At 39.0% G+C, this 27,392-nt stretch overlaps 1 protein-coding gene across 2 annotated transcripts; it reads left to right on the top strand.

The window, feature by feature from the left end:
* SLC26A3 (solute carrier family 26 member 3) lies at positions 1 to 27,392 on the top strand. Of its 2 annotated transcripts, XM_019958685.2 has the most exons (20): positions 3 to 260; positions 735 to 874; positions 2,109 to 2,219; positions 2,711 to 2,883; positions 4,931 to 5,095; positions 6,614 to 6,766; positions 7,476 to 7,558; positions 11,043 to 11,190; positions 11,301 to 11,414; positions 11,521 to 11,598; positions 14,722 to 14,817; positions 16,031 to 16,137; positions 17,439 to 17,508; positions 17,597 to 17,689; positions 19,245 to 19,340; positions 19,655 to 19,888; positions 21,358 to 21,412; positions 24,003 to 24,145; positions 24,269 to 24,337; positions 25,971 to 27,392. In XM_019958685.2, the coding sequence occupies exons 1-20, from the start codon at positions 130 to 132 to the stop codon at positions 25,992 to 25,994; spliced, it is 2,283 nt and encodes a 760-aa protein (XP_019814244.2). In that variant the 5' UTR covers positions 3 to 129; the 3' UTR covers positions 25,995 to 27,392. The 2 variants fall into 2 exon arrangements, with proteins under 2 accessions (XP_019814243.2, XP_019814244.2); XM_019958684.2 differs by having other exon boundaries at positions 1 to 260; positions 24,269 to 27,392.

Here is a 27,392-nt window from a genome sequence, read left to right as displayed (position 1 = left end):
CATTATCTCTGAGTTATTTAAGAAGCAAGCTCTGTTTGGTTTCAGGCATTTTAACCTGCTAAAGGCAAGAAGGGTTTGCCACATAGTTTCAAAGGTCTTCCACTTACTACAACCCTCAGAGAGGGCAAAATGATCGAGCCCATTGGGAATCAGTATGTTGTGGCCAGGCCAGTGTATTCTGCAAATGCTTTTGGGGAAGACCATAAGAAGAAACAAAGACATCATAAGACGCTTCTGGATCATCTCAAAAAGTTGTGCCGGTAAGATATTTTTCTAAAGTACTGGTATTAGGAGTAAATGAAGCACTTTCTCTGAAATTTTTAAGCTTCCAAGTTCTTCTTTCTAGCCCAGTCTCCAGAGTCAGTCTTTGATTTCCAAACCTCCTACTCCAGGGCTAGAAAGGTAGTCTCTGAAATGAACACTATCTCAGCTCTCGACACAATCTTTCCATATCAGAAAACTGATAGATGAGGACAGAGGAAAATTTTCTGTCAAGTGTTGTACAAGTCAAGCTGAGGATGACAAATAAGTTCTATTGTGGCTAAAGAAAAGAAATATTGTTCTTTAAAAAAAAATCCTTTGGTGGTAGTCAGGGCAGCTAGTACGTGTAAAGAGGTGAATATTAGTGGGAAGATTAGTGAAATGATATCATCTTCAACAAATTTCCATCTACAATAGGTACTAAACTTAAAATTGGATATTAATTAACTGACCTGTGGTTTTCATTGTTTCAGCTGTTCTGCACAAAGGGCCAAGAAAATTGCCTTCTCCTCCTTCCCCATAGCATCTTGGTTGCCAGCATATCGCATAAAGGAATGGCTCCTCAGTGACATTGTTTCTGGAATCAGCACAGGGCTGGTGGCTGTACTGCAAGGTAACTTTTTTTGAGATGTAATTTATATATCACAAAATTCATCCTTTTAACGTGTAAATTCAGTATTGGGTTTGTTTGTTTGTTTTGGATATTTACAAAATATTGTGCAACTAAGGTTCTGCAACTATCATGGCTAAATAATTCTGAGACATTCTCACCATATGCATACCCCCAAATCTCTGGCAAATCACTTCCCATCCTCCCTCCACCCAGCCCCTTGGCAACAACTTTCTGTCTCAATGGAGTTATCTATTCTGGACATTTCATGCAAACAGAATCATAGAACATATCAATCTTCTGTGTCTTGTTTCTTTCACTTAGCATAATGTTTGCAAGTTTCTCCCATGATGTACAAGTCCTTCATGCACTTTTATGGATGAATAAGATCCTACTCTGTAGATACACTACATTTTGTTTGTGCGTTCATGAGTTGATGGACATTGGGTTGTCTCCACCCTGTGGCTTTTATGAATAACACTGATACTATTATGAACACTTGCACACAAGTTTTTGTGTGAATGTATGTTTTAATCCTCTTGGGTATATACCTAGGAGTATAATTGCTGTGTCATATAATAATTCATTAGCAATGGTGAAGATTCAAATTCCTCCACATCCTTGTGAACACTTGTTACTGTCTGCCTTTGTTACTTTAGCTATCCTACTGAGTATGAAATGGTGTCTCACTGTGGTTTTGATTTGCATTCTTCTAATGACTAATGATGTTGAGTATCTTTTCATGTGCTTACTGGCCATTTGTATATCTTTGGAGAAATGTCTAATTTAAATCTTTTGTATATTTTAAAATTAGGTTATGTATCTTTTATTTTTGAGTTGCAATGGTTGCTTACACATTCTGGATAATAGACCTTTATCCAACATATGATTTGCAGGTAATCTCTCCCTTTCTGAGGGATGTCATTTCCCTTTTTCATAGTATCTTTGAAGTACCCATTTTTACATTTTGATGGAGTCCAGTTTATGTGTTTTAAATTTGGCCACTTATGCTATAGATGTCACTAAGAAACCCTTGCTTAATTCAAGGACACAAAGGTTTATACCTAAGTTTTCTTGCAATAGTTTTATAGCTTTAGCTCTTACATTTACATCTTTGATACATTTGAGTTAATAAAACAAGTTTTAAGGTGCAATCTTAAATAACTAGAAGACCCTAATAAAAACTTCTATGATCCCTTTGCATGAAATAAAAACACTGATGCTTGTATATTTACAGGTTTAGCATTTGCTCTGCTAGTCACCATCCCCCCAGGCTACGGGCTATATGCAGCCTTTTTCCCAGTCATCATCTACTTTTTCTTGGGCACTTCCAGACACATATCTGTGGGTAAGTGAATTACTGGGCTAATTAATGCTCATTGCTTTTTCTTTATGAATGATGTTATCCATGCATTGTATATGCGTGCTAAGTTGATTCAATTGTGTCCGACTCTTTGCAAACCTATGGACTGTAGCCTGCCAGGCTCCTCTGTCCATGGGATTCTCCAGGCAAGAATACTGGAGTGGGTTGCCATGCCCTCCTCCAGGGGATCTTCCCAACCCAGGGATCAAACCTACAGTCGCTTATGTCTCCTGCACTGGCAGGCGGTCTCTTTACCACTGGCGCCACCTGGGAAGCCCCAGTCATGAATTGTATCAATTCCATATTGTGCAACATCCAGAAGAGGAGTCATAATTTCTTGTAATTACAAATTAGAACTGGGGCTTGGGAAGGAGACCAGAACTCCAGATGGTAATCTTTCTACATGCTACATTTTGGTTGAAAGACAACTGTGCTATGGGGAAGCATAATGACTACAATTCACTCTGTCTTATTAGGTCCATTTCCAGTTCTGAGTATGATGGTGGGAGCAGTAGTTGTGAGACTAACCCCAACAGACAGTGCAGCTGATTCAACATTCACTAATAGCTCAATGACTAACGATTCATCAATAGATGAGCAGAAAGTGATAGTGGCTGCAACAGTTACAATTCTTTCTGGAATCATCCAGGTGAGCATTTTGTCATAAAATCTACCCTCCCCAATCTATGTGTCCTGACTGGTACACATCTTTCTGGTTTTTCTACTTCTTGCCACCCCTCCCAACTCTTCCTGTTGTGCCTCCTTCAGTGGCCCACTGGAAATAATTTAAGAAGAGTCACTCATGGCAACCGTAAGAAGAGGGACAGATCCACTTTGCAAAGAGGAGTGAATGTGGGTCTGGAAAGTAGGAAAAATGAGAACTTGGAGGCACATGTGATGACAAGTAAATGCTGAATTCAATAAAATACCTGGGAATTAATACACTCCCAGTTCTTACTAAACAGAACTGTATGCAAGTAATAGAGAAACTGGCAGCTAGGAAATTTTTTCTCATTTCACATTGTGTGTGTGTGCTCAGTCACTTCACTTGTTTCTGACTCTTTGCCACCCCATGGACTATAGGCCGCCAGGCTCTTCCATGGGACTATCCCAGCAAGAATACTGGAGGGGGTTGCCATTTCCTACTCCAAGGGATCTTCCCAACCCAGGGATAGAACTGGTGGCTCCTGCATTGGCAGGCAAGTTCTTTACCACTGAGTCAACTGGGAAGCCCAATTTCTTATTGAAAGTGAAAGTGTTAGTTGCTCGGTCATGTCCAACTCTTTGTGACCCTATGGACTCTGTCCATGGAATTCTCTAGGCAAGAATACTGGAGTGGCTTGCCATTTCCTTCTGTAGGGGATCGTCCTGGCCCAGGGATCAAACCCGGGTCTCCCACATTGCAAGCAGATTCTTTATCATTTCAGCCACCAGGGAAGCCCTGAAGCTTACCATCTGAGCCACCAGGAAAGCCCCAGATGGTAAAGAATCTGCCTGCAATGTAGGATAACCAGGTTCGATCCCTGGGATGGGAAGATACCCTGGAGAAGAGAATGGCTACGCACTCCAATATCGTTGACTGGAGAATTCTATAGTCCACATAGATTAGAGAGGGGCTTAAAGACTTACTCCCAAGCCACACCCCTACCACCATGCTGCTAAGTCGCTTCAGTAGTGTCCGACTCTGTGCGACCCCACAGATGGCAGCCCACCAGGCTCTGCCGTCCCTGGGATTCTCCAGGCAAGAACACTGGAGTGGGTTGCCATTTCCTTCTCCAATGCATGAAAGTGAAAAGTGAAAATGAAGTCACTCAGTAAGTGTCCAACTCTTCGTGACCCCATGGACTACAGCCTACCAGGCTCCTCCATCCATGGGATTTTCCAGGCAAAGAGTACTGGAGTGGGTTGCCATTGCTTTCTCCTGTCCTCAAGATGTTAGATAGTGATAATGTCAAACTCCTCAAGGTGTTGCCTAAAGACAAAAGCGTTAAAAAAAAGTCAATTCAAACCAAGACATAGTGACATGTCAGTTCAATGATGGAGTCTGAGTGCATCTCCGATTCTAGTGCTTTTGCAAACTCACAGCTTAGGTTGCATTCTGGTGACAGGAGTGGAGAGTCAGACCAACTTTCTATATCCATTTACCTTATTATTGCAAAATCCTAATGCTTTGGGGGAATGAATCAGTTTTGCCCTCAGTTAAAATCAAGCAGTTTTGATGTCATAAACAGTTATGTATTTTCCAACAAAAGTCGACCAACTTGTTTGAGGGAATCTGAATGGATGCTTGCCCATGCATGCAACAGCAACCAAAAAAAGGTAACTGACAATTCCCCGGGAAAAAGTTATGAAGACTGATGTTAGATAAAATTCTGCTATGAAAAGTTTATGGGGTGAGTCTCCTGAGAATACCTTGCCTTCAAAAGAGGGAAGAAAAGAAACATGCTAGTTCTTGGAGGTATACTGAAATGATGTGCCATTTGAACACCATGTAACATTTGGGGTGGGGGTGGGGAGGAGGGAAGCAGAAGGAGGTACCTTAATGGAAGGTGTTCCAGGAGGCTGAGACACTTTTCTTCCAGACCCAAGAGTGGAGGCTGAATCTCCACAGTTTGAACCATTTCAGTGGTTGATCTTTCAGATTGTCGAGGTGTATTGCGAATCTACACTAACAAGGCTCTGCCCTCTCTTTGCAGTTGCTGATGGGGGTTCTACGGCTGGGCTTCGTGGTGATTTATCTATCTGAGTCCCTTATCAGTGGCTTCACCACCGCTGCCGCTATTCATGTTTTGGTTTCCCAGCTCAAATTTATGTTTCAGCTGACAGTCCCGGCACACACCGATCCATTTTCACTTTTTAAAGTGAGTATTTTTTTTGCTTCAAAGATAAGGAATACATGAAATTCACGATCGTGTTTCCCAGAGAACTTTCCTTTTGTGCCTTTGCTGTGGGGCTTACTTAACAACTTCCAGGAAATCAACAGGCTGTGAAATGTATTCACATGAAGAAAAAATTAGTGGCAAAGAGAACAACACTGAAAATCTTTCACAACTCCCATGCAGCTGATGTAAACAACAGAAATTAAGTATCACTTCTTTTAGATTTGACTCTTCGGTATATTTTAAAAGAAAAAAAATGATGGCGCACATTTTAAAATCTTTCTCAAAATCTTATGTTGAAAGAAATGTGCTAATTGGATGGCACTGCATCCCTATTTCTAAAAAAGCAGGTCTTGTTTTTTTAGAATTGAAATTCTTCTGACTCTTATGTATCCTTATTTATAAAGCAAAAGGAAATTGGCCAATATGTAAACAGAACAGTGGTTCTTCTCTCCTCTGGAGGATGTACTTTAGAACAAACAGTGTTCTTAGCGCCTCTGAATTTATGTATTTAAGTCCTCACTCTTTTTTTTTTCTTTTGTGAGTCTAGCTAAAGGTTTGTCTCCTCTGTTTATCTTTTCAAAAAGCAAGCTTTTAGTTCCATTGATCTTTTCTATTTTTTTCTTTTTTAAGTCTCTGCTTAAATTCTTCCCTCTCTGTTCTTTGTTATTTCCTTCTCTTTCCTGACTGTGGGGCTTGTTAGTGCTTCTATCAAGACAGTGTTTGGGAGTCTGAGACAAAACTTGCTCCAAGTTGGAACCAGACCTCTCTCACTCCCATTCAGAGCTATTCCAGAAGTGGAATCTTTTGGGAGTCATTTGGGATCTAGTCTGGGCCTGCTTGAGCTGTCCAGATCCCATAGATATGGAAATCCAACTGGCCTTGGGAATTAAGACTGTAAACAGTGCACAGCTAGCCAGGAAACTATTTTCCAAAGGGACAGAGAGAGTCAATGAAGAAATATAAGGGGTCTGAACCTTAAAAAAAAAAAAAGCCAGGAATTAAGGGGAAACATGCTAAGAAAAACTATCAGAGGTGAAAGGTGATTCCCTGGACAGAGCAATATAGTATTGATTATGAAATGAAAAATGAAGTATACATATAGCTGATTCACTTCGTTGTACAGGAGAAACTAACACAGCATTGTAAAGCAATTTTCCTCCAATAATAAAAACAAGAAACAAACAAAAATGATGGCAATGACACCTAAGAGTAGAAGAGACCAGTTATAAAAATGTGAAAAGCATCCCAGAAAATTTGACACTAGATGAAGAGCATCAATAAACCAGTGTGATGACAATGCTATGCTAACTTACTCTTCACGTATCTCCATGCTAGTCTCTACAGTTACTAGGGTTTAACATGAGCAGAACAGGCAATTGCTATCCATCTGTCAGTCCTTTCATGTCTTACGTTTATTTTTATGTGTTTGGAATTAAGTGTTGTATCCAAATTACACATTAATATAGCACTTGGGTTTTTTAATTTTTATACTTTCAGGTCCTAGAGTCCGTATTCTCACAAATAGAGAAGACTAATATTGCAGACCTTGTGACATCCTTGGTTATCCTGGTGGTGGTATTTGTGGTTAAAGAAATAAATCAGCGCTACAAAGCCAAGCTTCCAGTGCCCATCCCAATTGAACTCATTGTGGTAAGTGATCATCTTCAGGTTTCCTTTCATAATTTGTTTGCCTTGTGTTTTTTTTTTTTTTAATTAATTATTTATTTCAACTGGAGGCTAATTACTTTACAATATTGTGGTGGTTTTTGCAATACATTCACATGAATCAGCCACGGGTGTACATGTGTCCCCCATCCCGAACCCCTCTCCCACCTCCCTCTGGGTTCCCAGTACACTGGCTTTGAGTGCCCTGTTTCATGCATTGAACTTGGACTGGTGATCTATTTCACATATGGTAATATACATGTTCCAATGCTATTCTCTCAAATCATCCCACCCTCACCTTCTGCCTTGTGTTTTTATGTTGAAAACCCTCCCTCTCTGTAAATTAGGAGGTTTTGGTGAGACAGGCAATCTCGCTGCAGTTTCTGGTATGACATTTAGTATGGTATTTCTCTTCATTCATAATTTAATAACTTGCTTTGACGATTTGGGGTTTATTCTTTCCATGTAAGGCAAGAGAAGCCTGGTGATAGACTCATTGGAATGAAGCTGTGGTTCTGTTTCAGTAGTACATTAGAATTGCCTTGGGACTTTTCAAAAAGTAGCCAAACCTGAGCTTGAGATTCCTATGTAATAGGTCAAAGAGTGGCCTTTGGCAATGGTACTTTTTTTTTTTCAAAGCAAGACTCTTAGTGACATCTCCCATTTCTAACATGGGCAATTTGCATCTTTGCAGACTGTGATCGCAACAGGTGTGTCCTATGGCTTTGACTTCAAAAGAAGGTTTAATGTGGCTGTGATTGGGGAGATGAAACCTGGGTAAGTGTCTTTCTCATGATGGCCTCTCCAAGCACCAATTAGAGAGCTAGCAGTAGTGACAGAGGACTCTAAGCTGAAAGGCACTAACCCTCCTCAGCACTCTCCCTGCATCTGGCATCCATCCTGCATCCAAGAGGAAGGCTCACTTTTGTCCTTCTAGGAATAAGTCACGAAGGACATCAGGTCTGCAGTTCTTAATATCAGAAAGTGTCTCCACGCGAAAGAACGCACAAATCAGAGAAGGGACTCCCAAGCATGTAAAAGCAAGATAGTAGAAGCAGAAAAAGAGGTTAAACTTGTTCCTTCTCATAAAAAAGAACCGAGAGAAACCAGATTTCCCTGGCCATTAATTACCATAAACATTATGTAGTATTTTGTTTGACGTTACTGGAGCCAAGTTCCAATAGTTCAAAGGAGACACTGAAGGAATACCTGCCACACACTGCTTGAGCAATCCAGATGGGCACACTCTGTCCTTTCTCAAGATCAAGTTCAAAACAAGTCCAGAGCAACTCTTACCGCTCCAAAAGGCTGGGAGGTGCAGTTTGTACAAGGAGTTTGAAAATGTAGTCCATTGCCTTTATTCAATTGTTGAGAGAGATCCAGTTTTGTGCTCTTTCCTCTCTCTGCCTTCTGACCATCGCATCAGTTTCTTCCAGCTTGCTTACCAAGGAAACATTTTATTCCTGGTAATGAAACAAAATGAAAACAAAAATGAAAACCTTCCCTCCTTCCAGTACCTAGGAATATTTAAGAATTATTCTAGGAATAAGAATTTATATGCATTTCATTGTTGACTTAAAAATAACTAACTTCTAATAGAAAGTGAAAAGTGAAAGTGAAGTCGCTCAGTTGTGTCTGACTCTTTGGGACTCCATGGACTGTAGCCTACCAGGTTCCTCCATCCATGGGATTTGCCAGGCAAGAATACTGGAATGGGTTGCCATTTCCTTCTCCAGGAGATCTTCCGGACCCAGGGATTGAACTTGGGTCTCCCGTGTTGTAGGCAGATGCTTTACTGTCTGAGCCACCAGGGAACTTCTATTAGAAGCAAATATATATTTTTAAGCAAAAAATATTTTTATCACCAGATAAAAATGTGTTAAACTTGTGATATTTAGATCACAAATATCACTTTAATAGTAGAAATTAGGCTGAAGTTGAAAGACTATTTCTAGGGTTTCTCTCTACTCTGCAACTTTCAAGTGATTATACTTTATCTTGTCAGAAGGATGTTGGAAATAAAAGATAAACTTAAGATCACTGAGTTACAGTGACATTACTTAGTAAATGTATTTTAAATGTCAACGGACATCTCTCCACAGTATGTGTGGGTGAAGAAGCGGGTGACATATTTATAGATCATCATACCCTACAGAGAGGCAGTGTAGCCCAGTAAGCAAATTCATGCTTTCTAGAGGCAGAGTGCCTAGAATTTACTCCAGACTCACTTCCTGACCTTGAGCAAATAATTAAACTCTGTGCCTTAATATCTTTGGCTGTAAAAAATGGGGCTAAAAATAGTAGTTATTACATAGGATTTTTGTAAGAATTAAGTGAGTTAATTAATGCATGTGATGTCCTAAAGTGCCTGGCCTACTGTAAGTATTCAAACTGCACTACTGCTATTCTTAATTTATCACCTAAATTACTGTGCCAGACACTTTACATGCTTTTCACACTCCCACTTCTCCTGAGCGATGATTGAGTGAACATTTTAAATGCCCATTGGTGTTTGCAAATAGAATATAAGTGAAAGATAATGATTATTAATTATTGCTAATCTGCTATTAATGAATATGACATCTTAGAAGTGACTTTGTGAAGTCATGTACACTGAATGCAAATACTTGGCTAAAGGAGAGAGATCATTGAAATAGTAAACAGAACACCAAGGATATATTCAGATTCCAGAGGGACACTGTAATAGTAGCTAAGAGGCACTTTGTACTTTACAGTATGTGAATAGTATTCACATTCATTGTTTTATTTGAACCTTCCACAAAAATTATGAAGAAAAGAGAACAAGTGTTATTATCAGCACTTTACAAATGAGGAACCTGGGTAAGTAGCACAGCCAGGAAATCAGTCCAGTTTTCAGACTGCAAATCCCCATCACATCATTCTGCCTATGGCATTTAGAGGCTAGAACAAAATAATAATAGCAGGCTTCTGGGTATTTTGTATAAAATGCAAATTGTATCATTCATTTTATATTTTACATATATAATGTTCCTAGCTAACTTTCTGATTTGTAAAAGCTGCAGAATATGAAATAATAGTTCTCCTTCAAAATTAGAGCTAAAACTGTACTAACACTTACAAAACATGAACAGCAATTAAAAAAGAATTGAATGGACCCAGTTAACCCTGTTGTAATAAGTTTTACATCAGAAACAGATGTTTATAGGAGCTGAACATTTTAGTAAATGTTATTTAACTGCTCTAAGTCCATGAAGTATAAACACAGACATATCCTCTGTGACTTCAGTGTTTGCCTGACACAATCTCACTTTAAATGGAAACCCACTCTCCATCACGGCTGCAGTTGGCTGTAGCTGATTAGTGGAGCTCAGGGCAGAGTCCAGCGCTTGTTTGCTGAGAGTTTCCCATGAAAGTTTATTGTTATCAATGGAGGGAAATATATCTTGCTTTACTTGTCTCAGAACTGTATTTGCTCAAAGAGCCTTCATCTATGGATAACTATTGGAGGTATCATGAGCAATGCTTTGTAAACCAATGTCACAATACAACTGGGATCTGAGATGTTTTGCAGGAAGCTTATATTGATCTAAATGTACACTGTAATGTAGCTATACTAGCAAAATCATATCAGATTTATCACTATCATTGGACTAGTTTTACAGTCTTATATCAAATCCAGGCAGCATTGCTTTTCAACATTAAGATAACAGATTGCAAGGTATTCAGTGGTGCTAAATTCTTGCTAGTCATACTTGAAAGGCACAACTCAGCCTAGAATGCATTCATTCATTCATTGACTTGCTCAACAAATACTGACCACCTGATATATGCTGTGAAAAGTGTTTGATCCTGGTCCTAAAACAGTGAACTAGTCATTGTCCCTGCTCTGGGTCTGGGTGAGAGTTTCCGGTTGGGAGGGCGGATGGAAACAGGAGGAATCAAACACTGGAGAAGCACAGACAATCTCACCTAACCCTGACCTTGGGGATGAGAAATGACTTTCTGGAGGGAACGATGGGATTGAAGGGAATGGTTCAGGCAGAGGGAACAGCAAATTAGAAGCTTCCAAGGTGGGAGAGGATGGGTGATGAGAAACAAAGAAAACTTGGTCTAGCTGGAATCTAAATTCTGAGAAATGGTAGTAATTAAGCAAGATGTGGGGGAAGGGGCCATTGGGGCATTGCTAAGGAATTTGGACTTTTTCCTGAGGATACATGGATGCTGTTGAAGGCTTCTAACCAGGTGGGCAACATTCTGACTTGCTTAATTTCAATTTCAGGTTTCAGGCCCCTATCATACCTAGCAGGCAGACTTTCCAAGATACCATTGGAGACTGCTTTGGCATTGCCATTGTTGGCTTTGCAGTGGCCTTTTCTGTGGCCAGCGTCTACTCCCTCAAGTATGATTATCCCATTGATGGCAATCAGGTAAGTATACAACCGACAGTGGGTCTAATTAGGCAACTTGAAATACTACTTTGCATACATAATATTGATGTGCTGCATCTAAAAAAGATTCCTTCTTGCTCTCCTGTCAGGAGTTGATCGCCATGGGAGCAGGTAACATATTTGGTGGATCGTTCAGAGGATTTGCAGCAAGTACCTCTCTCTCCAGATCAGGGGTCCAGGAGAGTACAGGAGGCAAAACTCAGGTCCTGGGGGGTCTTTGCTAAGAGGCCCATCTTTGCTTGAGTCAATGGGGATTTGGAACCCTGGGGGAAAGTTGAGTTTGTGATGAGAATGTTCTCCTCTCCACAGATAGCTGGCCTTATCTCTGCTATCATTGTGCTGATTGTCATCGTTGCCATCGGATTTCTCTTGGAGCCTCTACAAAAGGTAGCACTCATCCCTCAGGCTGACATCTCTCTCCTTAGATGATGAATCGAGGGCTCTGGTTCTTAAACTCAGGAGGGATAAACTAAACTAGGGAAAATGAGTATCTACAAACTCTCAAGTACTCTTCTTCGCCAGTATTCCATGGGCCAAAAATATTTCTTTCTCTCCTGGCACTATTTTATAAATGTTAGGAATGCAAATACCCAACAACGCTACTCTTAAAACTCTACACTGCCTTATCAGTTCTACTCTGCTGATCAACTCTACTCTTCAGTCTCTATGTGTTTACCCCAGATATGATTAATGTTTAGATTGGAAGGCACCCTGGCACTGAAGCTTCTGTATGGGTTGACTAAAGTGAAGATTTTCTTAAAGGTTGATGCCATTGAGGCCTGTATGGAATTCAGAGAATGGTACTACCAACCACACAACTTGTTCTTAGGAGTACGCCCTGCAGCTCCCAGAGTGTGGTTTGACTCCAAGACCAAAACGGTCAGATTGATGGATGGGAGCAAATGGCTAGACTTTGACCTTGCACCTTTACCCTCATGCTCCTCTGTCTGCCTCTTTGGAACTGTAATTTTTGAGGGTGTAGTGTTATGCTTTGTCCGTCACTGCAGTACCCAGGTTACAAAAATAACAGCGGGCCCTAGGAAACACAGGATCTGTAGGAAACCAAATGATGGTCAATATATTGTTCTTTTCGGTGTTAATGTGATTTTGAGGTAGTACAGAGGGCACTGGCTCTAGTCCTATAGACCTTCTTCCAATCTTGCTCTGCTGCTTATTATCTCTGTGCTTTAGGCAGATTATTTAACCTCTCTGAACCTCAAGTTGCCCATTTGTAAAATAGAGAGGGAAATAGCACCCACTTCACAGAGTTGTTGTGAAAATTAAATGAAATAGGGCATGTGAAGTATTAATATTTAGTCCAGGGTGTGGCACATGATAAACACTTAACCAATGATACCCTTTATTGGGGAGATTATTATTGTTGTTATTCTACAAACATCCAGTTATACCTCTGACTACAGAGGACATAGACAGAGGACACAGTCCACCAAAGTCTATTGGTTTTTATCTAGGCCTTTTTCTTGGTTGGTTGGTAGCTGGAACATGAGTTTTATCCCAGGTTTCTGGTGTCCTGATATGGTTATCCCAAACCTGGCCAAACAGTGCACAGTACTTGTTGTCAAAATTATGCATTCTTACTATGCTAACCTGATTTCCAAAGGAGTGGCATAAAAGGAGTCAAAAAGTCACCCCTGAAGAAATATTATGTGTAACAATGTATATCTCAATAAAAATAAATGCACACACAACCCCCCTACATAGAGAATTCGGCCTGGTGTAGTTCTTCCTGTGTGTATCCTTGGTCTCTACCTCACCCACTTCAATTTGGAGAAACTAAAAAAAAAAAGCAATTGCCACTTAAAATCCTATCTCTTTCGTGAATAAACGACACCAACAACGCTGGCCAGGATGTTAATCAAAGGCCCTACTCTGTAAAGGATCCATCTGACAATTCTTAGATCACTGTGTCTATAATGTTTTTTGTTTCATCTAAATAACTGGTCTGCTTTTATCATATGAAGGCAAAATAACCTTTCACGATAGCTAAGAATGAATGCTCCTTTAGCACTTACTAAGTATCAGCGGAGTTCTAAGCATTTTTTTAATAGTTAATCCTTAGTATCAACTACAGTCAGGATAGCCGGTTCCTGGTAAAAATGATCCCCCTTTCCCTGCCTGTGGCTTCTCAATGCTCTGTAATCTTTATTTTTTTTAAGGAGTTATTGTGTATGTATTTCACTGTAAACTGTTACAAATTTTTTTAATTAAAAAAATTTTAATCGATGTATAGTTAATTTACAATGCTGTTAGTTTCATGTGTACAGCAAAGTGATTCAATTATACATATATATTCTTTTTCAGATTCTTCTCCCTTATTAGAAGATACTGAGTATAGTTCCCCGTGTTATACAGTAGGTCCTTCTTATTTGTGGGTGTTTAGTCACTAAGTAGTCACTAAGTAGTTTAAGTCGGACTCTTTTGAGACCCCCATGGATTGTAGCCTGCCAGCCTCCTCTGTCCATCGGATTTCCCAGGCAAGAATACAGGAGTGGGTTGCCATTTCCTTCTCCAGGGAATCATCCTGATCCAGGGTTCGCACCTGAGTCTTCTCATTGGCAAGCAGATTCTTTGCCACTGAGCCACCAGGGAAGCCCCTTTGTTATTTACCTAGTTTCAAATTGTTTTTCCATGGAATATTGACCAGGTACAAATTAATGAAAAGAAGAAAATAACATGTCTCCTTTGCAAGTTGCACTTGACTTGTGTTATACTAAAGATCCCCAAAGCAGGAGGCTTATTGTACAGAGTTCTCTGAACCCTTCATCCAGCTCCCACAAGGGTGGCATCTTACACAGCTACACTGCAATATCAAAACCAGTACATTGACCCTGGAAGGACAGGTGCTGAAGCTGAAGCTCCAGTACTTTGGCCACCTGATGCAAACAACTGATTCGTTGAAAAGACCCTGATGCTGGGAAAGATTGAAGGCAGGAGGAGAAGGGGAGGACAGAGGATGAGATGGTTGGATGGCATCACCAACTCAATGGACATGAGTTTGAGCATGTTCCAGGAGTTGGTGATAGACAGGGAAGCCTGGTGTGTTGCAGTCCATGGGGTCAAAAAGAGTTAGACACGACTGAGTGAGTGAACTGAATTGAACTGAAGCTTCTCCCTGAGTTTTTTTTTTTTTTTTTTAACAAAGAGCAACACCCACTCCCTACTACAGTAAACAGACACACACTAGACTATCTCTGATTAGAAAGAATTGCTTTCAGTCACAGGTCTTCAGATCTGCCTTTCTCTGTCCCCAGGTACAGATGAGTAAGTGCTATCAGATGGCATGTCCCTGTCACTGTGGTGGAGCCAAAATCATACCTGGGATAGGTCAGAGTTCCAGGGCTGCTGTGCTATGCATTGGCATTGTACAGGAAAAGGGTGTATCGTTTGATAGGCTTTGAGGCCCTTGAAAGGATTCACTTATCTACAGCCTTCACCTTTGCTTCTATATGGTTATTGGATTATCTCAAAGTACATCTGCTCTTTCTACAGTCTGTCCTGGCAGCTTTAGCACTTGGAAACTTGAAAGGAATGCTGATGCAGTTTGTGGAAATACGAAGATTGTGGCGAAAGGATAAGTATGATTGTGTAAGTAGAGGTGATATTATCTGAGAGAAGAACTGGAATTGCATTTTAATGCTGATGTAAAATGTATATTTATATTGTAAACAAAGGGAAATTTTGTTTCTATCTACCTGTTCAAATAACCTAAGTTTGTTTTATTTATTTAAGTTTTATCTTGAAACTGCACACTCTAATGATTATTCTCTGGGATTTTAATGAAAAAGGATGAGTTACTTACAAGTAGGAAATAGTCCATGAAGCACATAGAGAAAACTTCTTAGATCTCTTCTTAAAATTCTTGTAGTTATCTCTAATGCCACAGAAACTCTGAATCTTATGGTATTCATTGCTTCTGGTCTTCATTACCTCATATGGCAGTGTCCAGAGAATCTATGAAGAACTCAAATTCTGAACATCCCTTTTGGAAACACTCTGTAAAGGCTCCCCTCACTCTCAACAAGCCTTGCTCTGAGAAGCTGTGTCCCTAAATTACATCAGGGTCAAAGTCTGCGGTGTAAAAAGGCTTGTTAACATAGCCTATGGTTCTTAACAAGCATAAAGTAATAAGCCAGGTTTAGTTTTGCAGCTGCTAGATCAGTGTTCGGGACTTGTAACTTTTGGGACATGCTAGGAGTCTGGTACAGATGAAAGTGTTAGTCGCTCAGTCGTGTCCAACTTTTTGTGACCTTATGGACTATAGCCCACCCACTAGGCTCCTCTGTCCATGGAATTCTCCAAGCAAGAATACTAAAGTGGGTAGCCATTCTCTTCTCCAGGGCATCTTCCTGACTCAGGAATTGAACCCTGGTCTCCTGCATTGCAGGCAGATTCTTTACTAGGTGGGCCCCCTAGGGAAGCCCCCGGCAGAGACAGTAGCCTTTAATTAAATCAGCAGACCAAAAGTAAGATATTAGTCCAGATTCTACTGATTAATAACAAACAGCAACCGGTTCTGGAATTTTAGCTAGGACAGATTCAGTCATTTCCTTAACTGGTTCAGGGATGGGATTAGAAAATGGATACACTCTCTTGGGATTTTTGAAAAGATTTGCTTGTGCTTCTGCAGCTTCTGAACCTGAGCCAGCAGAATGACCAGAAGGCAGCTCCCTTCTACTGTGTACTCCTGACCTCTGCTTTGGGCCCTAGAAGTTCATGCTTTCTTATAGCTCTGAAGCTAGGACACTGTATTTGAATCAGAGTAGTAAACGGTAATGTATGTGTTGCTTTTTTTTGACAGCTAATCTGGGTCATGACCTTCATCTTTGCCGTTGTCCTGGGGCTCGGTTTAGGCCTGGCAGCTAGTGTGGCATTTCAGCTCCTGACTATCGTCTTCAGGACTCAGTTGTAAGTGCTCATTGTGGTCTGCATCCTTGCAGGCTTTGAGTTGCCTGGGTCAGAGGAGGAAAAAAACCTGTCACTGGTTAGGGGGAAAGCAGTTTAGTTGATAAGTATGCAAATCTATCAAGACTGGCCAGACTGGGACTTCCCTGGTGGTCCAGTGGTTGACTCTGCACTCTCAGTGCAGGGGGTGTGGGTTTGATTCTTGGTTGGGGAACTAAGATCCCACAAGCCTTACAATGCAAACCCCACCCTGCTAAAAGAAAAGAAAAGAGGATTGGCCAGTCTATTCTGCCTCACTCCAAGGCCTGATGGCAAAAGATGGCCCAACCTTACATCAGCCGAATCCTACCAGTTGTTGGTCTGCTTCCTTCTTTGACAACAATTCAAATAAATCATAAATCTCTGAGTCTGTTTACCCAGCTATAAACTGGAAGTAATTCTGAGCAAGTTTACTGTCTTTGCCTCAGACTTGTTAAACACAGGGCAAGTGTTCCTGAGAAGATTCTGAGATTCTGTGTGTCTGAGGGAGGGTTGTTTCTCTGGGCAGGTTGTTAGATTGGACTCCCACCTGGAAATCATGGAGCTGTATTTAGAGAACTTTTCAAAGGCCCCTTTCAACCTAAAATGCCACAAAAGCCACTTAGAAGTCTTGATTTTTTAACAGAATTCAAACAGATTTCCCGTCCAAACATCTTCTGGATTCTTAAATCTGTTATAAAATATCACCACCATGTGGTCACTCAGTTTTTGATGGATTATATGACGTGACAGAGAGAGAAAGCTTCTTGGGATCTAAGGTGTTCTAGAACAGAAGGTGTTATCATACTTAAATTTGATGGACTGATGGAATACATTTACATTGAGATGTTCCTACACTCTTCTATTCACTTATTTCATTCATTTCTTTGGGACTCATCAAACATGAGACAAATTGAGCGGTTGTAGGCAAGTCATAATACTTCTCCATGTCCTCATCCATACAACAAGGTTATTGTATCTGCCTTATTTCACCCAATAACTGTAATATTCAGAATCAAAATGGCAATCAAAATGGCAAAGGCATATGGAAGTGCTTTGTAAACTGGATGTGGGAGATGGGAGAGGAGACAGTTTCGGAGCTGTGGGAGGGTCAGTCAAACAAGGTGTTTGCCCTCTAGGGCATGATGGCATGAGAATTTTCCAATCTTTAAATTTTAAATTGGATAAGTGAGCCTGCTTTGCGATGCTAGGAAAACACCAGCATTAGCCTTATAGGCTTAATAAATATGCATGAATGATTCACTTGGTGTTGATTTTCCCTACAGTCCCAAATGCAGCATGCTGGCTAATGTTGGAAGGAGCAACATCTATAAGAATAGAAAAGATTATTCTGAAGTAAGGTTCATTTTTTTACTCTTATTTGCTAAGTAATATTAACATAAATCTAATGGGCACCATCTAATATGATTTATCTGCCTTACAGATATATGAACCAGAAGGCGTGAAGATTTTCAGATGTCCATCTCCTATCTACTTTGCAAACATTAGTTTCTTTAAGCAGAAACTTATCGATGCTGTAAGGTTTGGGGTTATTAATTTTTTTTTTAATTCCACTGAATACCTAGGAATGAAATGCTTATTCTATAACAAGGAGGAGGGTCACTGATTTTACATATACTGCAGATGCGTAGTGTTCATATTTTTGTATCCTTTGTCCCAGGTGGAACTATCTTATAAGGGGTCCATTAACATGTTAGGAAATGAGACTCTTTATATAAGGTCCAATATAGAGACTCTTTTTATTATATATTGCTGTAAAGTAAAAAGACTTACCGTAAGATAGATGGTCTCCTATAGATTTTCCTTGGGAATCAACTTCAGAAACAATATTTGACTGCATCATTGAAGAGATTCAGGATAGCAAGTGAATACTTAGAAATGAATAAATAAAATATAAATGAATATTTAACACTAAATAACAACTAGTGTCCCTGGTGGACTGGAAAGAAGCTGATAAAAAAGCAGACTTTAAGGTTAAGAAACAAAAGCTCAGCACTCTTTCATGTTCCTTCTGGTCCACTCTGTCCCTCACATAGAGCTTGCCTTAAGCCCTAACTATTTTTAGTCATCTGTTATGCATCAAATATCTTTCTACCCAAGTTTTTTTTTTTACAAAAATGGGATCAGATTGTCTATCTGGCTTTAGATGCTGTTCTTTTCACTTAATCTAGTATCTTTTCATCTCACTACATTTTTTGGTCAAGGGTTTTTTATTATATAATTTGATCCTCCTTATTACTCTGGGCTTTCAGGTGGTGTCAGTGGTAAAGAACCCCCCTGCCAATGCAGGAGACATAAGAGATGAGGATTTGATCCCTGGGTCAAAAAAATCCTCTGGAGGAGGAAATGGCAACCCACTCCAGTATTCTTGCCTGGAGAATCCCATGGACAGAGGAGCCTGGTGGTCTACAGTCCATGGAGTCGCAAAGTCAGACAAGACTGAAGCGACTAAGCACGCACACACATACTTATTACTCTGGAGCTAAATATTACTGCAATAAGAACACATTTGTTTTGGAAAGGAAAAAATGAAAGTTACCCTCAGATCTAATACTAAAATTATAAAAAGCTCATATAATAGATATTATAAAGTATAATTATAAAAATTCTAATAGAATAAAAAATATCTAGAAGCAGGATACTAATTAGATACGACTCATATTCAACAAATGGAAAAAAATAAAATGAAATTCCCTAAGGGTTTTGTGGAAAGAAAACAAAAACTTCAAATACAGTTTAGATCCATTTGTGGATACTCTAGGGATAAGACCTGAATGGTACAGAGGTTTCTGAATGTTAGTTAACTGCATACGGAGTAGCAGACCATAGGTCTGATACAATGCCCTCAATGATGATGTTAAATTTTGAATTTCAATGCAAATTTTAATTTTAATGTAAATATCTTTCATATATGTCCCAGTCCCTCAACCCATCCCATTTAATTATGCTATAACTATCCCATTTAATTAAGTAGAATTATACTATAGCTAGAATTAGGTTATATAAGTAAAATTATGCTATACAAGTAGCAGAATATTCAGCATTCTTGTAACACAGCAATGGTTTTTCAGATTGGCTTTCGTCCACTTCGAATTCTTCGCAAGCGCAACAAGGCTTTGAAGAAAATCCGAAAACTGCAGAAGAAAGGCCTGCTACAAGTAACACCAGTAAGCTTCTTTCTCACATTTCTACATATTACAGCTAAAAGCTTAGTAAAATGTAGTTCAAGTGGTTGGTTCCATTCCTTTTAATGAAATGGAAGATAAACAAGGTACTTCGTGTGTCGATTAGTGTCATATTTTTAGGGGTCTCTTTAAAATTGTATTCTCCAGGGAAAATTTTTATTCTCCAAATAAAATAATTAAAATCCCATCACTTGAGCCAACTTTGACTCTATGCTTCAGAAATTCACTGGTTTACCTTGACATTCAGTGCTTTTCTTGGTCAGAGTTTTTATACATGTGAGTATCCTCTCTTGCAGAAAGGATTTATATGTACTGTTGATGGCTTTAAAGATTCTGATGAAGAGCTGGACAATGATAAGATTGAAGAGCTGGATCAGCCCATCAATACCAAAGACCTGCCTTTCCAAATAGACTGGAATGCTAATCTTCCTCTCAACATTGTGGTCCCTAAAATCAACCTCCACAGCCTCATTCTTGACTTTTCAGCAGTGTCATTTCTTGATGTTTCTTCAATGAGGGGTCTCAAAACGGTAATTTTTTTCCTGAATGAAAACAACTAATCAGTGACTAAAGGTTAAAAAAAAAATTTGTACATGTGGACGGATCTTCCTTTAGATAACACATGCATGCTTAAGCAGAAGTAAAATTTAATCTTAGAATATTTCATGGAGGGAGTGCAGGTGGGGTGTGTTTGGTGAACTCTTTAAAAGTGCATTTCCCATGAGACTGCATATAATTTCTAACATGTGCTTATAGACAATACTGCTCACAATCCTATTAAATTCCAATTCTGCTGTGCTTCAAATCCTTGGGGGGGTTCTATCTAAATTGTCCTGAAATAGAGATCTTGCAAGAAAGTAGAATAGTGGTCCTTTTATTTTCATCCTCATCTGTCATAAGCCAATGAATTTTAACTTGGCTATATAACAATTTGTCCTTTTTTTTTAAGTTAGATATATGAAAGAATATATGTCACATATGATTTTAAAAAACAGAACTGGAACAATCTGGTTGCAAGCTGTTTCCTTACCACAGGTTTGTCAACGTTTCTAAAAGAGTTTCTAACAGAAATGCTGAAACAGATATAAAGAAAATTTAAGAATGCCACATCCCCCTCTTTTGCTTTTTTTTTTAAACAGAAATCTGCCTACATAAAAACTGAGCTAAGATCTATTAAGTATAGGTGAACTGGATATAAAATTAGAAAACAGGATTAATTTCATCTCCTTCAAACTTAACCTTTTAAAAAAATCTTAGTATCACATGACCTTTGAGACTTTGCTTTGTTTGCTTTTGTCTATTTATTTTTGTTTTGAAGGAGAAATACACATAACATTTATTTTTTGATCTTGGCATATAGCACAAAGGACAGGGACTCTACATTAGGTTTCCTGAAGGTCCCAATTCTTACTTCAGCCCAGTACAGCCTCCAAGTTTTTACTGATGATAATAATAGTGATATTAATGATCACTACTGATATTAATGTAAACGGGACAAGCTACTTTCCTTACCTTTTATAACCTTTCTCACATCACTACTGGCATTTGTTATGAGCCTAGAGACCAGGAAAATGGATAAAGATTCTTTGGTGCTAGACACATTCAGGCACTGTGGACAGGAATAATGAACAACATATGGGTTATGGGTTTTTTAAAACTTTTATATAGATAGAAAGCTCTAGTAAAGATCATTCCATAGAATAAACTGTTTAAAAATTACATCAGAGTTCCTCTTGTGAATCAGAGCAGACATTTTTTCATTATACTTCCTTCAAGAATGATCATCTTTAACTTTTTACTGAAGAGGAGAGTTCTTTCCTTTAGACTTCTGTCATAGAGCCTTGTTATTAATTTTAGTATCTCTATAGTATTATCTCTTTTCAAAATGTAAAGGGCTCTGAAAGCAACATATTAGCATAAGACACAATTATGATAGTTTTCTTTACGTTTCTGACAAGTGAAACTATTCCCTAAGGAAGATCTGCTTTCTTTTTAACAGATTCTGCAAGAATTTATCAGGATCCAGGTAGATGTGTATATTGTTGGAACTGACGGTAAATTGTTTTATTTTCTGATAATCCCTTTACTGCTAGCTCTCAATCTAGACAGTTTCTCCAAAGAACAGGCATTTTTTATGATCACCAAGAAGGTCTAATTTGTAGATTTCCAACAGCAATCTCCAGGGAAACAGCATCTTTATATTTGAGTTGTGTTGAGTCTCAGTGAACTCCGGGAGTTGGTGATGGACAGGGAGGCCTGGTGTGCTGCAATTCATGGGGTCGCAAAGAGTCGGACACGACTCAGCGACTGATCTGATCTGATCTGACACATAATTAACTTTACAATTTGAATTCTAGTTTAACAGGCAGCAAAGGAGTGAATATGTAACCACAGTTTACTGTAAACTTCCTAAAAAAGTAGGTTTGTTTACTCTCTTCCTTGCCTCCATTGAATTAGCCGCCCATAATTACCTGGTTTCTACTTCACTTCACTGATGAGGCTGCCCTTGCCAAGGTCATCAATGATATCCACGTTGTCAAAGATCAACCACCCCCATCCCAGCCTCATTCTCTTGTAGCTTTAACAGCGGGCTCTTTCTTTGGCCTCTGTCTCCCTGACTTTTGAAAGACCTTTCTTCTGAGTCCCTTCCCACCACTCTCAGAGCTCTGCAGTATCTCACATTGGTTCCTATCCACACTGCTATCTATATGTTAATGAACCCACAAACTGTATCTCCAGCTCAGACCTTTTTTCTGAGCAGCAGACCTGTGTATTCAACCATCTGGATGTCCTCCAACTACCTAAGATACACACATTCAAAACTAAATACATACATCCCCCCAACTACTACTTCTCCTTTTCTATCTTGGTCACTGCATCACCACATACCCACCCAGTTGCCCAAAGTACAAATTTTGGAGCCATCTTTAATCTCTCCTCCCCATTCCTCTATATTCGGTGAGTCACCATGAATATTTCATATTGAATCAGTCTCTTCCTCTCCATTTCTACAGCTTTAATACAGCTCCTTATCATTTCTCATCTAAGTCCTCTGAAAGAACTAATCAGTGTCCTTGTCCATCCCTAGAATGTTCTCCCATTTTCTGACTCATCCCATTAATCTTTCTCATGAAGCTTATAGTCCAGTGGGAAAGCTTGATAATAAACAAAGATATTTCAGGTAATGATAAATGCTGTGAAGAAAAAAATCAGGGTTGAGACATAGAACAATAGGGGTAATGCTATTTTACATAGGTGATTAAGGATGTCCAGAAACTCAACATTTGAGCAGAGACTGGAATAAAGTGAACGAATCAATCTTAAAAGTGTCGGGGAGAAAGCATTTTAGGGACGGGAGGACAAGTGAAATTGAGGGAGGTATGAAACTGGCATTAATTTTTCTCTGTACTGGCTCCTGTCCATAAAATCTACAGATCTACTCTAGTTTCAAGGGTTCCTTATAATTAAAAATATCCTCTTAATCTCAGTAATCCATTAAACAATTTTACTCTTCCATCATCCTAGGTCTCTTGAAACCATCTCATCCTGCTGCCTCTGCTGCCTGGCATCCTTCTAGGTCCTTAACTAAGATCATCACCCTTGCTCACTGAGTGCCACCTGCATCCTGACGACCACAATGCCCTCATCTCCCTCTATTGCAGCAACTGCTAGGTCTTGTCCTTGTTGAGTTTCCCTGTGAACAGACTTCCCCACCTCCACGCTTTCATACCTTCTCTTCCTCCTCTCTCCCCAAATCCTAGGCATTCTTTTAAATGGTATCTGCTTCATTAACTAACCCAGAATCCTGCCAAGAGGAAATAACCTTTACCCTTCTCTCTATGAATTTCCATAGCACATGATCTGTGCCCCTCTTATTCATCTGACAACAATGTGAGGACCTACTATATGCTAGGCATTATTTTAGGAACCAAGAAAAAACATTAATTTAAAAAATTAGATTGCTTCCTGCCTCTATGATTCTACACTTTTCATTAAGATAGTATATATGTGCTCTGTCTTCCTCGAGGGCAAGATTCATGTCTAATTTATCTTTTGATCCTACCCAGCCAGAGCTTTGCATATAACAGACATGAGGCAATATTTGATTGACTGATCTGAGCCAAAGCTGCAGGTTAGTTCTTCCAAGAATAGTAGTAATTCCTCAAAGATTACTGGAAAGGTAATGGAGGGAGCCAAGGAAGATGTTTTCTGATGGTATCCAGAAGCTTTAGTAAAATGGACTACAGTAAGCTAATTGGTAAATTCAGAACCATGACATTGGTCCGTGACTATATGTTCTATTTTGGCAGAACCTCCATTTTTAGTAATAAGCCACCTTTGAAGCTCCTGTTATTAATAAGAGAAATTAACCCACAAGGCTCCTGCCTAAAAGTGTTTCTCATTTGATCCTTTTTGTTTACATAAAGGTATTCTACATGTAATTTTATTAGAAAGATGCCCGTCAGTTCCAGAAGACATTGTACTAATGGTACGCTAATATTGTACTAGGGCAACTCCCAAACACTCTACCGAACATCAGTGAAATGCACATTTGAAAACAGACATTCAAGTCCCCAACCTCAAAGAGAAACCCATGGTCAAACACTTAACTTCTTTCTGTTATTCTTTCTTTCCTCTCTTCAGATGACTTCATTGAAAAGCTTACACGGTGTGAATTTTTTGATGATGAAGTCAAGGACTCAATATTTTTCTTAACAATCCATGATGCTGTTTTGCATATTTTGATGAAGAAAGATTACAGTACTTCAAAGTTTAATCCCAGTCAGGTATCAACTTTTGGGCAACTTTCACATTTGTATAAACAACCACCTGTACTTCTTAAATTTCTCTTTATTTTTCAATATTAAAAAGCATATTCCTAATTCTTAATTCCATCTTGGTTTTCTCAGGAAGTAGAAGCAAAACTTGATGATTTCACCATCAATACAAACGGAGGATTACGTAATCGGGAATGTCAGGTAAGACTCTTCAGCAGGTTTATGTACATATATATAGACAGTATGACAAAGAACTTTCAAAAATGCTGAGGCCTCTTCCAGCACGCTATAGAAAGTCCAGCACCTGTTTGAGCCTAGAAAACTGAAGCAATCCCAATCTAATAGGGACATTAGGGGAAAATAAACTCAGATCAATATAAAAAGAGATGGAAAACAGTGATACTAGACCTCTTAGTGCAATAATGAGCATACAGAAAGAGAATGTTTTATGTTTTCAAAGTATTTACAACCAAGATCTTATTCTGGTCTCGTCATAATCCATGAGGCAGGGAAGGAAATACTATTTCCAGCTACAGACGAATTCATGATGGAGCTGAGAAGCTAAATACACTTCCTGACCCCTACAGGCATGGGAAGCCCCCAGCCAGGATCTAGCTCAGTGCTGAATGTTAGGTTCCTTCACTTCCTTACTAGAAAGAGTTGCTGAATCATTTAACTGTATAGTGCCATTCCATTCTACAACATTCATTTCTAGAATATTCAGTCCTTTAAAGGTCTGTCCCTAGTTTGGGAAAAGCAGAACTACAAATCAAAATGAGTATCCCCTATAAAGCAAGTATATGGTAGGTGCATTACATTCATGATCTCAATTTTTACAACAACATGCAAAGAAGGTATCTTCATTTCACAAATGAGGAAATTAGAAGGGCTCAGAGTTAAACTAATTTGCTTAGGGTCATGCACCAAATTGACAGCAACAGGATTTGAAGCAAGATCTGTCTGATGTCAAGATCTATGCTCTACAGACTATATTATACTGGCTCTATCCTTTCGTGAAAAACTATTGGAAGTGAGGGTCCCAAGGAAGAATCCAATGCTTGTCGTCTTCTCTCATATGAAGAAAGGTCTAAGAAGAGTATCAGAAAGGAATTTAAGTTAGAAGCAATGTATAGCATAAGATAACCTTGCATGATTATTAAGAGTTCAAATAGAAAAACCTTAGATAAAAAAGCCATTCCAGAAATTTAGATAGACCTGAGGGGTGAGGGAACCATGATTCTGCTTCCCGGAAAATTCACACCTAGCACCTTGTCTGAGGATTCTATAGAGAGAGCCTTACTAGAAACCCTCTGCCCAGCAGCTGGACTCAGAATTGTCACCAAATTTTAAGAGACAAAGTAAAGGAACAGAATTTCAATCCAATGTCTGATCAAAGCTTTAGATTTAACACAAGCCCCTTGCATTACTTAGAGGAAGATAAATCGGCGGTTGTGGTTATGCCACCAGTGGTGATTCATGTAAAATCTGAGTGTCCCTGGCCAGCACACATAAGCCCTTGGAGTTTGTGTGGCCCCTGAAACAAATGTGAAGAAATAATTACTACAACACATTATATTATTTTGGTTAAATTAGGCCTTTGAAAAATACACTTCTACTACAACATGGTGTCACATGGGTCTACATTAACCAAATATCCCTGGAAAACGTTTGATCATTAAAATTGAAGACAAATTTGTTGGTGAATCTGGTAAATTCTAGCTCCCAATTTTAATCAGATTGATCATGTTTACTCCTTTTAAATACAAGATATGATTATTAAAAGGGATAGAACTTAACAAGTCTTTTAAAACAAGAACTTTCTCTCTTCTTCCAGGTACCAATTGAAACAAAATTCTAAACAAAATGTAATTCAGAGAGATCCTCATCCATCACATAAAGAACTTTATACCCAGAAAGTTATTAAGTTCATACATTGTATGAAGAATATTTCTGACAGAAATTATGTTTCAAACTTTGGAACGAGATTGTTCTAGCATGGTATATTTTTCACATATCTAGTAACCAATTATGTAAATACTTTTAATTTTCTACCTTGTAGATTTATCAAAAGAAAATTATTTTGTTTATAAGTATTTTTATAGCACTGACAGATTTCCATCCAAGTCACTACTTTTGTGCATAGTTTGCAGTGCATTTGCACCATTGCTTTGAATCTTGTAATTTATATAGTTCATACTAATATATATTCATTTAAAAAAATCAATTGTACAATAGGTGTGTCTTGCTTTATTAAGTTTCTTATTAGCTTTCTGAAACATGTTCACAGTCCTCTTTACAGTGATCTGACTGGAAACCTGCTACATGAGAATCCTTCTAACCTTTCTGCAATGAGACTTATATTTTATAAATTTGTTATTTATGTAACAGAAATTAAACATCATCACCAACAGTAAAAGATTCAGTGGCCTCTGTTCAACATAAAGCCACTATGTTAATGGGAAAAGTTGTGCCAACTGTTTTAGATCCCACTTCTTAATGTTTATTGTCAAAGTACTCTTTCATTCTTTATTAATAGTCTTACTGAGAGGGCTTGTCTACTTGACTTAAAACCAATTACAGAAAAATAAAACAAAGGCTTACTTACATATCTTCTCTTAATTAAAAACTAGAATCTCAACACTCTTTACAGCAACGTATCTTAAACTTTTTGAGTCATGGACATCTTACAGAGCCTCATGTACCCTATGAACTTTGGGGAAAAAATACACATACACATTTGTGTATGATGCTCTATGAATCCCAGGTTAAGAGCTCTTCCTTTATAGAGGGCAGGGAGTAGAAATTGAAAACATGAGCCTATTGAATTGATCATTTGCCTTGGGAGTGGGACAAATGCCTTACATACAACGGACATGTCTGCATCTTCCCAAGCAAAGGTGCCCTCTATGCTCTTCTTGCCAACCAAAAGGAACAAGCATTCCAATTACCGCACCTCCATCACAATCCATTCAACCATAACATCTTGAGGCTCACTTTCCTCATCCTTAAATGTGCCTCTAAGGTGAATATGCTTTGAGTAAGGGGTATGCATGGAGCTGGGCCTTGACTTGCCTGCCTCAGAGCAAATACTGGAAATTGACTAGGACAAAAACTCTGACCTTTGATTTAGGAAGAGGCCAAGAGATTGGTGCTGGGAGACAAAAATAAAACTTACACAAATCAGAGCAAGACTGAAGGGGAGAGGACATCCAATGATCAACTGGGAGACAGAACCACTTGTCAGGAAGCAGCTATA

This window comes from Bos indicus, chromosome 4, assembly GCF_029378745.1.
Source record: "Bos indicus isolate NIAB-ARS_2022 breed Sahiwal x Tharparkar chromosome 4, NIAB-ARS_B.indTharparkar_mat_pri_1.0, whole genome shotgun sequence".
NCBI lineage: Eukaryota > Metazoa > Chordata > Mammalia > Artiodactyla > Bovidae > Bos > Bos indicus.
The sequence above is the reverse complement of the archived record's forward strand: the minus strand, read 5'-3'. Positions and strand labels throughout refer to the sequence as shown.